The 15,676-nt window shown below is 37.6% G+C and overlaps 1 protein-coding gene across 6 annotated transcripts in view; it reads left to right on the forward strand.

Annotated features, from left to right (window-relative positions):
- The window catches only part of RBM20 (RNA binding motif protein 20), a 99,412-nt gene that overhangs the window by 30,279 nt on the left and 53,457 nt on the right, over window positions 1–15,676 (forward strand). Inside the window, exon 1 of one of the 6 annotated variants that reach the window (XM_087725825.1) lies at window positions 12,392–12,632. The exons of the other annotated variants lie outside the window; for them this stretch is intronic. Within the exon in view, the coding sequence (XP_087581951.1) occupies window positions 12,604–12,632 (29 nt within the window). The 5' untranslated portion in view covers window positions 12,392–12,603. Of the gene's footprint in view, window positions 1–12,391; window positions 12,633–15,676 lie in introns of those variants that run through there. 6 annotated transcript variants of the gene reach the window in all.

A 15,676-nucleotide genomic window follows, 5' to 3' on the forward strand; every position in this document is an offset into this window, starting at 1 on the left:
TGTAGTATAAGTTGGTTGCTTACTGTATATAGAAGTCAGATGAAGTGAATCGTATTTCTTAGAAGGAACATAATTCATTAAATAATATGCATATATAAAAATAAATTTGAAAAACCAGATATTCGTGCAGCTCACTATTTGCAGAGTAAAATATTTGTGCTATATTTGAAATGGATAATTAACTTTTGTAGTTAAGTACTAATAAATTATTACATTGTAGAGCTGTATAGATCTGCTTTGTGTATATGTATGTGTGTGTGCGCGCACACATTTCACAGAACTTTTTTAAAAATGCTATCTGTAATGCTTAAGCCTTAATGAGAAATAATTCAAAGTTTAGAAGAATTGCACCTCTTAAATGAATTGAAATAATAATTACCCTAAAGGAAGGAAATATACTACTAGTGGAATGAGAAAGCTATAGCAGAAAAATTAAATTTCTTGAACTGTAAATAGGGAAATTTTAAATTATGGTTTTTTAATGTTGAACATTGCTCAGACTTACTGTGTATGAACTGGGCAGCTATATAAATCTGTTTAATACGTAAATAAATGAAAGATAAACAGTGCAATATACATACATTATTTGTCCTCTTTTTTATAGATGTGATTAACTTGAAAATAACAGTATTTAAATCATTCTGGGGGAAAAAAAGAAAAAAAAGGTTTTATTTCCTTCCCCCCTTTTTGCTATCAGAGAAGATAGCAGCTTATCTGAGAAAATATAAATTGCAAATTTCATACATATTTTAAATGTAAAATAGAATTCAACCTACTTAAATTTAATTGTAAAAGGCTTCAGGAGTAATAGGAATCTTGTTTCTGGTTTGATTTGATCCCTTGTACTGAAGACTTGTTGAACTCAGTGGCTTTTGTCTCTATAGTTATGTTCTTATAGTTAAAGACTTCCTCTTCTGGAATATTTCATGTTTTAGTGTTATAGCCCAATTCAGAGTAACATTACTTTCAATAAAGTTTTGATTTTAAGAAGGCTTAATTTCTAATAAGATGGCTAATGTGTCATGTAATTATTAGGTGTGGTTTAATGTTCTGTACATGAATTTAAGATGATAGGCTTTAATCTAAAAATGAGTAGCACACATTCATAAATGTAGTTGCTCAAATGTATATATGGGATTAAAATGTGGAAAATAAATAAATAAATATGGATTTAGACATTGTTATATTAATATGTCCAGGCAATAATGATAATGATTTTGTTTTCTGCACTAAGTTTAACAAGCAGCTGATTTTGTAATATTGTGAACTATGACAATAAAAGAAGTACTAGCAATTTTAAAATGATCAATGGCAATTATTTTTAAGAATATGTTGTTTTTTATTCTCCACCGACTATCTATCAAAATCATTGTTAAGGTTTTACTTGTCTTAAAATAAAAACATTCACCATGTATCGAAATTAACATTTGAACCCAGTTCAATTAATTTGATCAATATGTGTGTAATAGAAGAGAAACTGAAAAATGTTTTGCTTTAGTCTAAATATAGTCTGTTTATGTAGGTGAGCTTTTTTATGATTATCATTTACTAGATCAAAAAGCATCTGAATGCATTAGCTACTATGTTCCATATACCGCTGGCTATAATGCACAGACTTTTAAATTGCACAGTATGTTTATTCAAAGACTGAGATGCTATTTTAATAAATATATATCAGAAAATTTACCAAGCATAAATTAGATGGAACTATAGATGTCAGTGAATTGGGAAATATTTTCCATGGCTATAGCCGTCGAATTATAAATCTCTGACTTTTTGCTATTAATAGAGATTATCAGTTTAGTGTTGTTTGACAGCCATAGTGCAATAGTACTTAAGTATTACAGTTCACTTGCATGTCATATTTATATGACTGAACAAAATATTATGTACAATAGTTATTTTAAATTGGATGATTCTAAACAAATAACAAAGTGAATTGTTTATTAATATCATATAACAATTATAATTTCCAATTAATTTATTGGAAAGTATTAATGCCTATGAGCTGACTTTAACACTGCTATGTTAATAGAAATATAGGTAAAAACAATACAATATAAATAAGATTGTACATGTGCTACTGATTTGATATAATGGATTGATTTATTATACAGCTTCTCAGCTTGTAATCATGGATATCCAAATTTGCTCATGTTTTTGTATGGTATCGAGTGCACATTTTAATGGAATTTTTAAATGAGTTTATCATTTTACTTACCGGTATCTGATTCTCTTTCCCCAAAACATTTTCCTTCAGGACATGCCAGCTGCACTATAGTTGGTGATTCAATTATAGCTTATATTTTCATTTAAAAATAAATTGTTCCTTTTTAAAAATTAGATACAATGAGATATTGGATAAATAAATATGTATGCTGTTTTCCTTTAAAATACTTCTTTATCCTTCAGTTGTTACCTTGAGTAGTCACCTTCCTTAAAAGTCAGCGTAATTGAAGCTTCCACATTTGGAGAATGGTTATAGTTGAATCCATCCATCCATCATAAAATATGAGTAGTGCCATAATTAGTGTATAAATTATTTAAAAAATATGATATTCAAAGAATCCCCTTGCAGAAGAAGCTGGAACAATTATCTGAAAGTGCATAAGGGATTTAACACAGTAGGTGCTTTTTAAAAGATACAGGTATGATGTGTATTAACATATTAATTTAATGTGTAAGACACCTGACTTCCCAACAATTCTGGGCAACTTATGTTTTGTAGATGGGGGAGGGCTGAGGAAGCACTCAATGAGTGAAATGAATAATGATGCAGTATAAAATTCAAGAAAGCGGGGCTTTGCAGTGGTTTTGGCAGGAGGGTCCAGTAGGTGAGAATACAATCTTCTTTCCTTCCCCCACTTCCCACTTCCTTGCCACTCTCGGGAGAGTCTGGTGGCAGGGGAGGTGGTAGCAGCTGTGATCCCAGCACTGACAGGACCCACTCGCCCTGAGGAAAAGAAAGAACACAATGAAGATCAGCTGGGGGCAGCACCAGTGGCGGAATATAATGGCTTCATCATTTCTGCCATGCTGTGAAGGGCTGTCAAAAGGGCAGAGATGAGGGAAAATAAATGGGTGGGAGGAGTGGAAGCAGAGGCAATTTGCGCGGGACAAGAGAATGTGACTGGAATGCTTCAAATATAATAAGCATGGGGACTAGTCGTAAGTCCATTTTTTTCAGGTCTGATAAATGATCATTGAAAGAATGATCACAAAGTGATGACTAAAAGTAAAGGTTTCACCTGTCCAGTCATGTCTGACTAGGGGGAGGTGCTTATCTTTGTTTCCGTGGTCATGTAGCCAGCATGACTATATATGCCGAGGCATCTGGAACACTGTTACCTTTTTCAAGACTATACTTTTCATAATTCACTGAGGCTGATGGGAGCTAAAATCCACAATAGTGTTTGGGACCATTGGCTTACTTCCAGTTGACGCTGAATCATGTCCATGTTCTGACCTAGGCTTTCTTAAAAAGCATGAAGCTGTCTTGATCCCGGCAAAACCTCTTTTATTTACACGACTGTGAATTCCTTTCATTCATAGTCAGCAAGGCTTGGCAAACAGTCTTTCAGAGGAATATTTATCAACACAAACCTTATCTTACTTGGAGAGCTCCAAATAACTAGTTTCCAGACACAGGGCAAGACAACACTTGGCATAGAGTCTCTTATAGTCACAAACAGAACTTTCCGCTCTTGAAACGACCGAAGGAACAAATTGTTTCCTGCAAAAGTTTAGTTAGTTTAGTTTAATAAGATTTGTATGCTGCCCACTCCCTTGGGACTCTGGGCGGCTTACAGGCAAGATAAAAAGAAACATTTAAAAGTTAAAAATAAAAAGATACAATTATTAAAATTCCACATCATGCATTCCGTCTAAGTGGGGCTGGATATTGATCAACAGCCCCAGGCCTGCCGGAACAGCCAGGTCTTGGTGGCTTTACGAAAGGCCGGGAGAGTGGTAAGGGTCCGGATCTCTACGGGTAGATCGTTCCACAGGGCCAGCGCAGCTACAGAGAAGGCCCTCCCCCGGGGAGCCGCCAGCCGGCATTGTCCGGTCGACGGCACCCGGAGGAGGCCCAACCTGTGCGATCTTGTTGGTCGTTGGGAGGTAAGTGGCAAGAGGCAGTCTCTCAGGTAAACTTCCGTGCAAACTTCCCATTTGGTCCTCTTTTGTTTCCTATGGGAGGGGCCAATCACCTCCAAGGTGTGGCTTTACTTCCAGTTGACCCTGCTTTCTTGGTTGTTCTTGTCTTCTGGCAGTTCTGCGCATGCACACACTGGGAACAGGCTCCAGCTGTTCCTCTGCCTCACTGCTGTCTGATCTCTTTCTCTGCCTCTGACGCAGAGTCCTCATCTGAGCTTTCCTCAGCCCCCAGGACTGGCCCATGTTCCTCCCCAGCCTCCTCATTATCCGACACTGCTGCCAGCTTCGCTAGCCATCGCCGGGCCACAATAGTCCATGGCACCAGTGATTATGTCCAAGAAGACAGGAAACAAAATTCTGAAACTTAAAATTATCTTTTTATTTTAAAATATAATCCAGTTAGTTTAGAAAGTTTGTGATAAATAATGGTTTCTTAAAACAGACTAGTGTTAAGTAAAATTAAGCAACTATAGTGAAACTATATGTTTCAAAATATAATACAAAGAGATTTGGAATGATGTTCTATTACAATTTTAAATTTTAATTTATTTGTAATTACCATTTTAATTTTTGGATAAGCAGGTTTTGGAGTATAATTTGTTGTTTTTTTTAATTCTTTAATATTAGAATTGACTATAGCAGGGTTGTCAAACTCGATTTCATTGAGGGCTGCATCAGAGTTGTGTTTGGCTTCAGGTTGGGTTGTGGCCAGCTTGACATCATTCGTGTCGGAGGACGCCTGTGGTGACCCAAGTGCTTTGCCAGTGAAAACAGGATCCCGAGCTCCATTTTCGGTTGCAACTCTTTGCCAGAGAAAACGGAGCTCAGGAGGGCTACAGGTGGCCCTACCAGGCTCCATTTTTGGCCTCGATGGCAACCTGCCGCCCTCTGCCAGCGAAAATGGAGCTTGTGGTTGGGGTGGGGCAGTGGCCTTCTTGAGCTTTGTTTTTGCTGCAGAGGCATCACAGGCTGGTACTTTGCTGGTCCTTCTAATCTGACCCGCAGACTTTGAGTTTGACACTCTTGGGCTAGAGAAATCATTGGGCATTCTTTCCACATATAATACAGGTTGGTACCATTTTGCCCCCTTGACTCTCAGCAGAGCTCTGATGAAGCATTCTCCTCCTCACTGCCTGCCACTTAGCTGGGGAAGGGGAACAAAGAGAGCCATGGACTACAAGGAAGACTGCATCCCCACTTGTCAATCCTGCATGTCCCCAATGGCTCCCTTCCCCATTGTTGACTTCAATCACTGCACAGACAGCCCTGCAGACAGCAGGCATACAAACCTCTCCTTGGTTCTCCCTTTGCTGCCTACCATTGTTAAGAGATTTCAATTTTTGGACTTGATTGAAGAGCAGCCAATTGTTGCTCACCTTTCGAGACTTACTGTCCAGCTGATTGAGTAGGGCGGCCAGAGGGAGATGGGAAAGGAAGCAAGGATACATCTCTCCCATCTTTTCCTGCACCGCACAACCTTCAGATTTCTTGGAAGTATGGTCAGAAAGCACGAGCAGTGTGGCACTACTCAGCAGCCACAACTTTGTGAATAGAAGTAGTGTGAAGCTCCTTGAAATCTCAATTACACAGAAGTAATGTGTCTCAGATTTTGTATGCATTCTTTAAGTTAGTACATTTAAGGTACTTTTATTCAAAAAAGTTTGTGCTATGATGTGCTTAGACTTTAGGTTAATTGAAGATTACAAACAGAATAGTTTTACCATAGTAGTATGTAGATAATCCTATCAACAGATTGTTAAGGAAAGATGAATGCAACGGTAATATTCACTCATCCTTTGCAGCACAGCTCTTAATCTGGAGAAAATATATAATAAACAAACAAATAAATAAATAAATAACAGTTATCATAAAAACTATATATTAATTACAGTTAAAATAGGAATTTTATAGCCATCTTTGGTTTATCTGATAGCTTTGAAAATCAAGTAGTATTCCAGACAAGGACCTATGACTGAAAGAATACTGAGTCCAGCCATGTCAGTAATTTCATATGCTCTGAGGAGTTGCTCCACCTTTATTTGGAAGTATGATACATTGTCAGGACATAAATTGGCCTTCTACATGTATTCCCAAGCCAAGTCACGCACAGAGAACTCTATAAAGAAGATAATGTTGCATTTCTTCTCCATGTGCCTTTTCCATTCCTGTCCTTAGACTGCATCTTACTTTGGTCTATGTCTGTTACTACTCAATATTAAAACACACATAAATATTTTAAATAATATTTTAGAGATTATAGGGGACATTTCTACTTTTTCTGAAACTGGGTTTCAAGTCATTTAAATTGTAAAGTTTAAATCACGTGATTAAGATTTAAATGTCGTGATTAATGACCTAATTTAAGATTTCAGAATTTTCTCTTTCCCCTCGAATAGATTTTCTTGAATCTGTTCTATTTTTATAGTTTTTCACTTACTACCACAATTGAACCCAACATTTACATTGCTAAGCAAGACAGTTATTAAATGAGTTATGGCCCATTTTATGACTTTTTTGCCACAGTTGTTAAATGAAACACATGCGGTTGTTAAACAAATCTGGTTTCCCCATTGACCATGTGTCATGACCCCAGGAGAGTGCAACTGTCACAAATAGATGCCAATGCCAAGTGCCTGAATTTTGATCATGTGACCATGGGGATACTGCAAGTTGTAAGTGTGAAAGCCGGTCATAAATCACTCTTAAATGTCGTAACTTTGAATGGTCACTAAATGAATGGTTGTAAGTCGGCTGTATTCAGTTAGAAAGTATAGAAATACATGCAAATGTTTTGCGCTGTTTATATGAAATTTATTGCAATATGTTTGTGTGTGTGTGTGTTTATGTGTGTGTGTAAGTATTAAACAAGTATCTTCATTTCTTAAAAATCAGCTCTTTTGCAATTTTCCTTAATATACATTGTAACTGTTTTTAATTGGAAAACAATAACAAAATTTGGGAAACTGCAAAATTTCAAAGTCCCTATTTACACATTAGTTCATGAACTGCAATTTAAAACAGGCCATATTATTATCAAATATCCATATAGTAAAATTAATCAATTTTGGGGCCTGTCTACCTGCTTATTAATTATTTCATTTTCTTTCCTTCCAACATTTTATCTGAAGTTTGCTGGTATGAACTTTTTACTTAGATCCTTTCAATTTCTTCCTCAGAAACTGGTTCCTTTTCCCAGACTTAGTGAAGTGCCTCCAGGCAGTTTCATTCTGAAGGTTATGACTGTTTTCAGAAATAATGTTATGGATGTAAGAGCATGTGTATAAGGATTTAATCCATCTGACTTTTCTCTAATATATGTGCCTAAAAAAGGTTTTGTTCTTAGTGCTTTATTAGCCTAATGATTCTCTTGATGATTGATTTATACCAGATTCATTCCAATGTCCCCAGCTATAGTATATCTGAAGTGAAAAATCATGTGATGCAGATGAGGTCAGTAGCTGTTGTTGACAGATACGTGGGTGAGTGTTCTGACTGAATATCACAGAAGTGTCCAGAGAGGAGCTTCTGCTCTCTGATCATTTGAGGACAGAATGAGACTTGACAAATGCTTCTTTGTGTAAAGGCTGTTTAGGTTATTGTTCATTTTCAGCAGTTAAATTCTCTAGAAGATTTGTGGCTTTGTACGAAGTAAAAACATAAGACATTAAATATTTAAAGATCCTTATATCAGTAAATCTGGTTCTGTAAGCTTTACAATGTACATCCTAACCATACAAAGAAAAGCATAGGACTAATAAATTAGTTAAGACAGAAACGTGAAGAAAAGTTTTGAAAATGCAATAAAAATACTTTCATTTGCAGAGGGCAATGTGGATTTTGACACAAAGAATTGGCTACAATTGGATTTTTAGAATAATATAATTCAATCTAAATTGAAGGACTGGGACTTCATTCTGGGGCTTGTCTGATATCCCCCACACTTTTAGTACTGGGAGTTTTCAGGTTCCATGCCTTGGAGACTGGGTCTTGGGCAGTGGTGGGTTTCAACATTTTTGGAACCTCTTCTGTAGGTGTGGCCTGCTTTGTGGGAGTAGCTTGGCAGTCATGTGGCTGGATGGGAGTGGCTTGGCAGTCATGTGACAGGTGGGAGTGGCCAACACGATGTCACTGAATTATTTGCCCCAATGAATGATCTACAAAAAGATATAAAAAAGGAAAATGATTATTTTGTATACTTACTATTTAAATAAGTTTAAAATAAGTACACAAAACAATGAAATAGCTACTTACAGAAGGAAGATGACTGTCCTTGCCAGTCTTCAAAATCACTGACTCCAATGAATAGCCTGCACAAAGAAGAGACACAGAAATGAACTATTTCATTGCATGCACTGCATTAGGATGAAACCAGCACACAAAATAATAGAAAAGGAAGATTACTGTCCTTTTGTGTGTTGAAGTCACTCACTGACCAACTTGCTCCAATGAATGGCCTGCACAAAGAGATACAGAAAGGAAGACTTTAATTGCTTGCACTACTATATTAAGGATGAAACAAGCACACAAAGCAATAAAACAGCTACTTACATAGTAAAGATGACTGTTCTAGTGGTCATACTCTGTTGCCTCTTCATCCTGTTAAATAATACTAACTGCAGAAGAAATAAAACAATATTCGACTCGATTGTGGTTGTAAGCTGAGGACTACACTACGGGTTACAGAAGGAACCTCTGTTTTCACCCAACAATGTACAGCCTTTTTAGGAACGATGTCCCCCAACAACAGGAAAGATATAGTTTTTCATCTAAAAAGTTAAATCAAGAATGAATGTCATGGGTAGATTCACAGAGCAATACAGATTTCTTTTTCTGAAATTTATTCCTCAGTTCAAAAAACAGGAATATATGAATTAGGTTCAGTACTTAGGACAGACCAAGTAGCTATTCAAGAATTAGTGGTGTCATGGTTAGAAACAATGGTAAAGCAAGATATGGATTTAAAACCAGTAATATTTGGTTGGGCATATCAAAGGGAATACAATGCATATCTAATTTTACACATGGTAACAGCTGCTGGAATTGTGTTTGCACAACAGTGGAAAAACAAAGATATGAAAATGAATAAATATTAGAATGTGCAAGAATGAATAATTTGACAATTAAAATCAAGAAGGCCTCGAATACTTTTTCACGTGAGATTTGTTTTATCAATTGCTAACTAACAGAAACAGAAATTAGAAATCTAAAAGTATGAAAGAAAAACCAATGATGTAAGGAAAGGTCACTAAAATGTATAAGGAAATATTATTAGTACTTGATCATTATTAATGTGTAGATACCTGCGGGACATTACACACACACACACACACACACACACACACAAACTATGACAGTGCCAGGAAAACACCAAAAAAATAACAATTTCCCCCCAAAAGACTGCATATGAAACCAGTTTTTTCCCCTAATCCTAAGGACAGGAAAGACAAAGTCTCTGGAATAAAAACCATCAAGGCATTGTGGGAAATTGTAAAGGACAGTGCCAGGAAACTCACAGATAGTCTAAATAGTCTAAGACAATTAAAAAAAAAAGATTCAACAATAAATTAAAATAAACCATTTTAAAAAATTATATACTCAATACTTTTAAATAAAACTATTTTAAAAAATTCTTCACACAATAAATAAAATATTCTTTAAAAAAAACATTAGGCCTTCCCTCGTGAAAGCCGCGAGCTGGCGTTCGCTAGCCTCTCGCTGCCTACCCCTTTCTGTGGCATACGCTAGTCTGCAGCTGCCGCCACCGCCCAACCTCTTTCGGCTGCGGGCTGGCATACGCTAGCTTCCCACCACTGTCACACCCCTTTCAGCCACGCGGTGTATGCGCATGATTTTGTTAGCTTCCTGCCGCCACCGTTGCCACCGTGAGCGAGCTGTGACAGAACGGGCAGGGCGAGCGAGCGTCAGGGCGTTCCGGAACTTACTTCCAGGTTGACTGGTTGAACTTCTTCTAACCGGTATGGTAGATTTGACAAACCTCTTCTACCGAACCAGTTAGAACCGGCAGGAACCCTGGCTGTTCCGGCAGGCCTGGGGCTGTTGACCTTATTGAAAAGTCCAGCCCCAACTAGAACGAATGTGTGTTGTGAATTTTAAATCATTTTTTATTTTCCTTTTTTCCTTTTTTCTTTTTCTTTTTTCCTTTTCCTTTTGCTTTGTAAGCCGCCCAGAGTCCTGCGGGATTGGGCGGCCTATAAATTTAATTAATAAATAAACCCACCCCTGGTCTTGGGGGACGAGGGTTGCAATGTATGCCCTCTTTGGTGACCAGGGGTTTATTTCAGGTAATTTCATCTCTGATGCACATAGATTGGTATGCATTAGTCTTGCTTTTTCAGAGCATATGGCACGTAATCTGAGGATAACACCATCAGTTTTGCCATGTTTGGGCAGCAATAGTAGCATAAGCTCTACCACCTTTGAATTATATGCATATTCAACCCGACTTCTTTGGATGGATTCTGGTACTAGATTTGGGAAGTAAATGCCTTTCTGAAGAAAACAGATGAATCTAGCCTTGAAAAAGACCATTTTTCAATTCACTAAACAATTTCTTCCCCTTTGCCAAAAAAATTGTGAGAAACAGCTATAAATCTTAGGAGAGGATTATCTGAATCCCTTCCAATCAGGTTTTAGATCTAACATATAACAGAAAAAATTGGTTACTCCAGAGCAGGGGTATCAAACTCTCAGCCTGTGGCCCAAATGCATCATGCACTGGCCACGGCCAACTCTGGTTTAGCGAAGGGGGGAAAAGTTGCAATACGTCACGTGACGGTGTGTCATCACGAGTTTGACACCCCTGCTCTAGAGGATAACCCCATTGACCATAGTACTGCTTCAACTCAGTCTTAGGAGAGAGGTGGTTGAGTTAATTTACCATGGCTAAAATTCAGACTGACTCTGAAGTTGTATTTATTTTGTACAATGACAATGAAGACTATACTATACTATACTATAAGAAGCTACTCTAGACAAACCAGTAAAAGGTCAGCCTCTGAAGACACCAAGCCAAGAATCACCTGAAGATGATGAATCACAGGCACCACTGGAAGGCTGGAACAGTCAGATGCAGTGATGTGGGGTGAGGTTTATGGCTGGTGAGGCAGCAATTTTTTTAGACTTGTGGACTTCAACTCCCAGAATTCCACAGCCAGGCATGCTCAGTTAAAGCGACAGCATTTGTTTTTCTCCTTTGCTAAATAAGTTTCCTTCTTTCTTTTTCTTTTTCTTCTCCCTTCCCTCCTTCCTCCCTCTCTCCCTCCCTACCCCCTCTCTCAAACACACACACACACACACACACACACACACACACACACACACACACACAGTTGCACCAGGATTCAGAAAATTTAGGTTTTCCTCCTCAGCCCATGTTAGCAATACCACTAGCAGCATTTTGGTTGGCAGGTGTAAGTAGAAGTAGAAATTCATTCTACTGAAAACATTGTTTATGATTGGATAATTAAAATTTCAGAAGACCCAAAGGCATAGTATTAGAGTGTTACATAGTTCATAAACTAAAGAACTGTCTCAATATGCTCCCTCCCCCCTCTCTTAAACACACACACACACACAAACACACACACAAAGTTGCACCAGGAGGATGAAGTTTGAATTTCTCCCCCTCCCTCCAACCCACACGTACTTTTCCAGCTGTTTCAGAGAAGACTTCAACTCTGCTCTTGCCTGCCATCATGAAAAGAAAAAAAAATGTAAAAGGAAAAAGGCAAGAGCTGAGGTCAGGCTGAGCTAGCTGCTGCCAGAGTCACCATGGATGACTCTGCTTAGTGCTTAACTGTTTAAAAAAGCCTCTAAAAAAGCACCCTCTACAGGAGGAGGCAAGAGAATGACGTGCCTCATCTACGTCAGGAATTTTTCGGCTTTTAACCCTTGCTTAACTCTGCTCGAGTGATCATAAAACGCCAGACTAGATGAGGCACGTCATTCTCCTGCTGCCTCCTGTAGAGGGCACTTTAGCGGGCTTTTTTAAACAGTTAAGCACTAAGCAGAGTCATCCATGGTGGCTCTGGCAGCAACTAGCTCAGCCTGACCTCAGCTCTTGCCTTTTTCCTTTTACATTTCCTTTTCTTTTCATGATGACAGTGGTGAGACTCTGCCTCCCCTGACTGCACGTCCCTGGTCAGATGATATTGTACAGTCCCTAAACCCTTGGACTAGGCAAGTAGAATGGAGTACAGAGCAAAGTTGCTCAATTACGCTCCTTGCAAAATAAGGTAGTAACTCTCTTAATTAAAGACAGCTGGCTACAGCCTGATCCATGTTTCTCCTTTGGAAACCAGGATCTGATTTTTTTTCTCTGGTGTGTCATTCTTCTGAATCCTGCTTGTGCAACTCTTAACCTGGAACTGGCTGACAAACCTCAGTTCGCTGTCCAAACTTTGTAATGGATTTTGACTACTCTCCTGCATGCTCCTGTTGAAAACAAAATCAGCCAGGTAAGCTTTTCCCCAAGATGCTGTTGATTTATTTCCCCAGTCTGCTGTTATTTGCTCAATACTGAATAAATTGTAAAAATTTCACCCAGCAACAATGTGCGTATGAGTTTGAAACAAACTAAAACAGGATGAAGTGATTGCTTCAATGTGCAATTCCACTAACATCATTCCTTTCTCTCCTGTTTCATATAAATTGGAAAAGTTTGAGAGAGGTCATCTATTAGTTTGGAATGAAATACTATTTGTATGTTGATATTCAACTGTAGATTACTACTCTGGCTTGAGCTAGAGATGCTATGGATGTTCTGATTCAGTGGTGGAGGCTGTGAACTGGAAAATATGAAACAAGCTCAGATTAAAGCTGAACAGAATCGTGGTACTACTCATCCAGAAACTTCTGGATTGCCCAAAAACACTGGTCACAATGATGAGATTGCACATCCTATAATGGAGCAAGTCTTTAAATTATGAATTCTCTGAATCCTTAGATTCTTAGAACATCAAGTGACAGTTGTGACTCTTGATAGCCTTTGCCTAGCTTAGACTGGTCTGCCAGTTATGACATGATCAGAAACTCATTCTCTCATCACAGTGTGGCTTGATTAGGTCAATCCACTCTACATGGGGCTACTTTTGAAAACAACTTAGAAACTACAGCTGGTACAAAATTCCGGTTCTACCACAAAACCGCGGACGACAAAATCGCGGACGACGAAAGCGCATATGTGACGTCATCACAGCGCGACGAAAAAGATCGAAAAATGTAAAAATAAAGCGAAAACCTTACCCTAACCCCCCCAAACCTAACCCTAAACCTAACCCATAACCTAACCCTAAACCTAACCCTTAACCTAACCCTTAACGTAACGAAAAACCTAACGCTAACCCTTAACCTAACGCTAAACGTAACGCTAACGCTCTAACCCTAACCCTAACCCTTAACCTAACCCTAACCCTAACCCTTAACCTAACCCTTACCTTTATGTGAATCAGCTTGCTGTAATTTAATTTTTATTTCAATTTTTCGATCTTTTTCGTCGCGTTGTAATGACGTCACATACGCGATTTCGTCGACCGCGCTTTTGTGGAACGCGGTTTTGACGGGTCACGCAAAATTCCCACAGCCAAACTATTGATAAATGACATTTTCTACTGCAGTGTAACTTTTATTCTGTGGTCACTGGTAGGTTTCTGGGCCCCAATGTGAACTGCTGGTTATTAACCCTTTATACACAGTTCTGGACTACATTGGAGGGCACTTTTTTTCCTGGTCTGGTCTGGTACTGGTCTCTCAGTGATTAGATGAGAGGAGGGTTCATGGATTAGAAGGCTACACTTCCGTGTGGTAGCATTATGCTTTAAACTTTGTAGCCACTAAGGCAGTGCCTTTCCCTCTCATAGCTAACATTTCACAAGGTTAAGAAAACAATTTATTCAGGATGACTTATGAGCTTCATCAGAGTTGTTTTTTGCTTTATATGTGTCTAATGTTTTGGGGAGGTTAGCTTACTCCTTTTGGGTAGGAAATTTGTGATGTTTTATTATATAAGTTGGTTTAATTTTATTTCAATGGATTTTGGTAATACTACAAATATAAAAAATATTGTTAATAAATCACTGTAGAGATTTATTTTATTGCATCTGCACTTAAAAATATCTGTACTAGTAGCTGACCTTCTGATATATATTTTTTTCTGGCTGAGAAATAAGTACTTTTTTATTGAGGACCATAAAAAGTCTTACCAAGTGAAGTGCTACAGATTAACAAACATATTTCATTCACATTAAAGAATGTTGGGAATGGGAACATGTTATTTATGCCTGTACATTGAGAGCCTTGCACAAAGTATCAAATTAATGTCTACAGTAACTTAGCATCTCATGAGTACAGGAATAATTTTCAGTTATTTTGTGTTTAGAACTGCATTGAAAGTCTATATTTCAATTAATTTGTTCTTAAGCTGTCAGTGGCTCAGTCTTCAGAATAACAGCGATGTAGATTTAATGTATCAGCTATTCAGAAACAAATTATTTCCCTTTTGCATCTGTTTTCTGTGAATAGTTTGTATTCCAGGTTATTTATATACTGCAATATTTGCCAAATGCATGATGTAATCTCCTAATTTGTAGGTTCATTATTAGTTGCAAGTGGCCTTATGTTTCAGACATATTATGAATGAAATATAGATTTTTATGCATTGAAAAGTTTTCAGTAGTTATTTTGTATTTATTTCTAAAATCAATGTCTAAAGTATCCCAGAGCTATTAGATCAGTGATAAATTTGGGGGACCTAAGGTTTTTTGTGTGTAAATCCAGAATAACAATTTTGAATCCAGTGCTGTACAATGATAGTAATGTTGTTCATTGTGCCATCTGTACAGTAGACTAAACTGATTGGTAACACCCTTGCTTCTTGGGAAGTGCTTGGATTGACAGTCACAGCTTTATAATGATGACAGATAGAAATCTGCTGGGTCTGCAAGTTTATCACACCCAACAATTTTTAATGTGAAAACCATTCAGAGAGCATAGCCAAATATTCACTTCTTGGATTAGTCAAGATCCGAGGAAAGCAGTATTTAATAATAACTTGTTGATAGACACGTAGAGTTAATATATCATTTAGAGTTATCTGCTTCTGGAAGTCTTTCAGTTTTTGCTCTTTGATGGCATCTGCTTCTTTTGTGTACCAATTATAAGGTGACCAGATTTTCAGATTGGTAATCGGGGGGGGGGGGGGCTTGATTAAAAATTTTGTACGGAGCAACAAAATTTTTCATACAATGCAAAAATAGTATTGTAATATTTTTTTTATTTCAACATAACTACAATTTACAAATATAAATTGTAACTGTTGCCAAACATCAAAATTTTGATCACATGACCATGAGGATGCTGCAATGGTCGCTAAGTGTGAAAATGGTCGCTAAGTGTGAAAAATGGTCATCAGTCATTTTTTTCAATGCCTTTGTAACTTTGGTCACTATACCACCTTTCTTGCCACAGTTCTTAAGTGAATAACTGCAGCTGGTATTTTGTATTT

Source organism: Thamnophis sirtalis, unplaced genomic scaffold (genome assembly GCF_051295495.1).
Source record: "Thamnophis sirtalis isolate CommonGarterSnake01/CBP01778 unplaced genomic scaffold, rThaSir2_p1.2 scaffold_11, whole genome shotgun sequence".
In the NCBI taxonomy this organism is placed as follows: domain Eukaryota; kingdom Metazoa; phylum Chordata; class Lepidosauria; order Squamata; family Natricidae; genus Thamnophis; species Thamnophis sirtalis.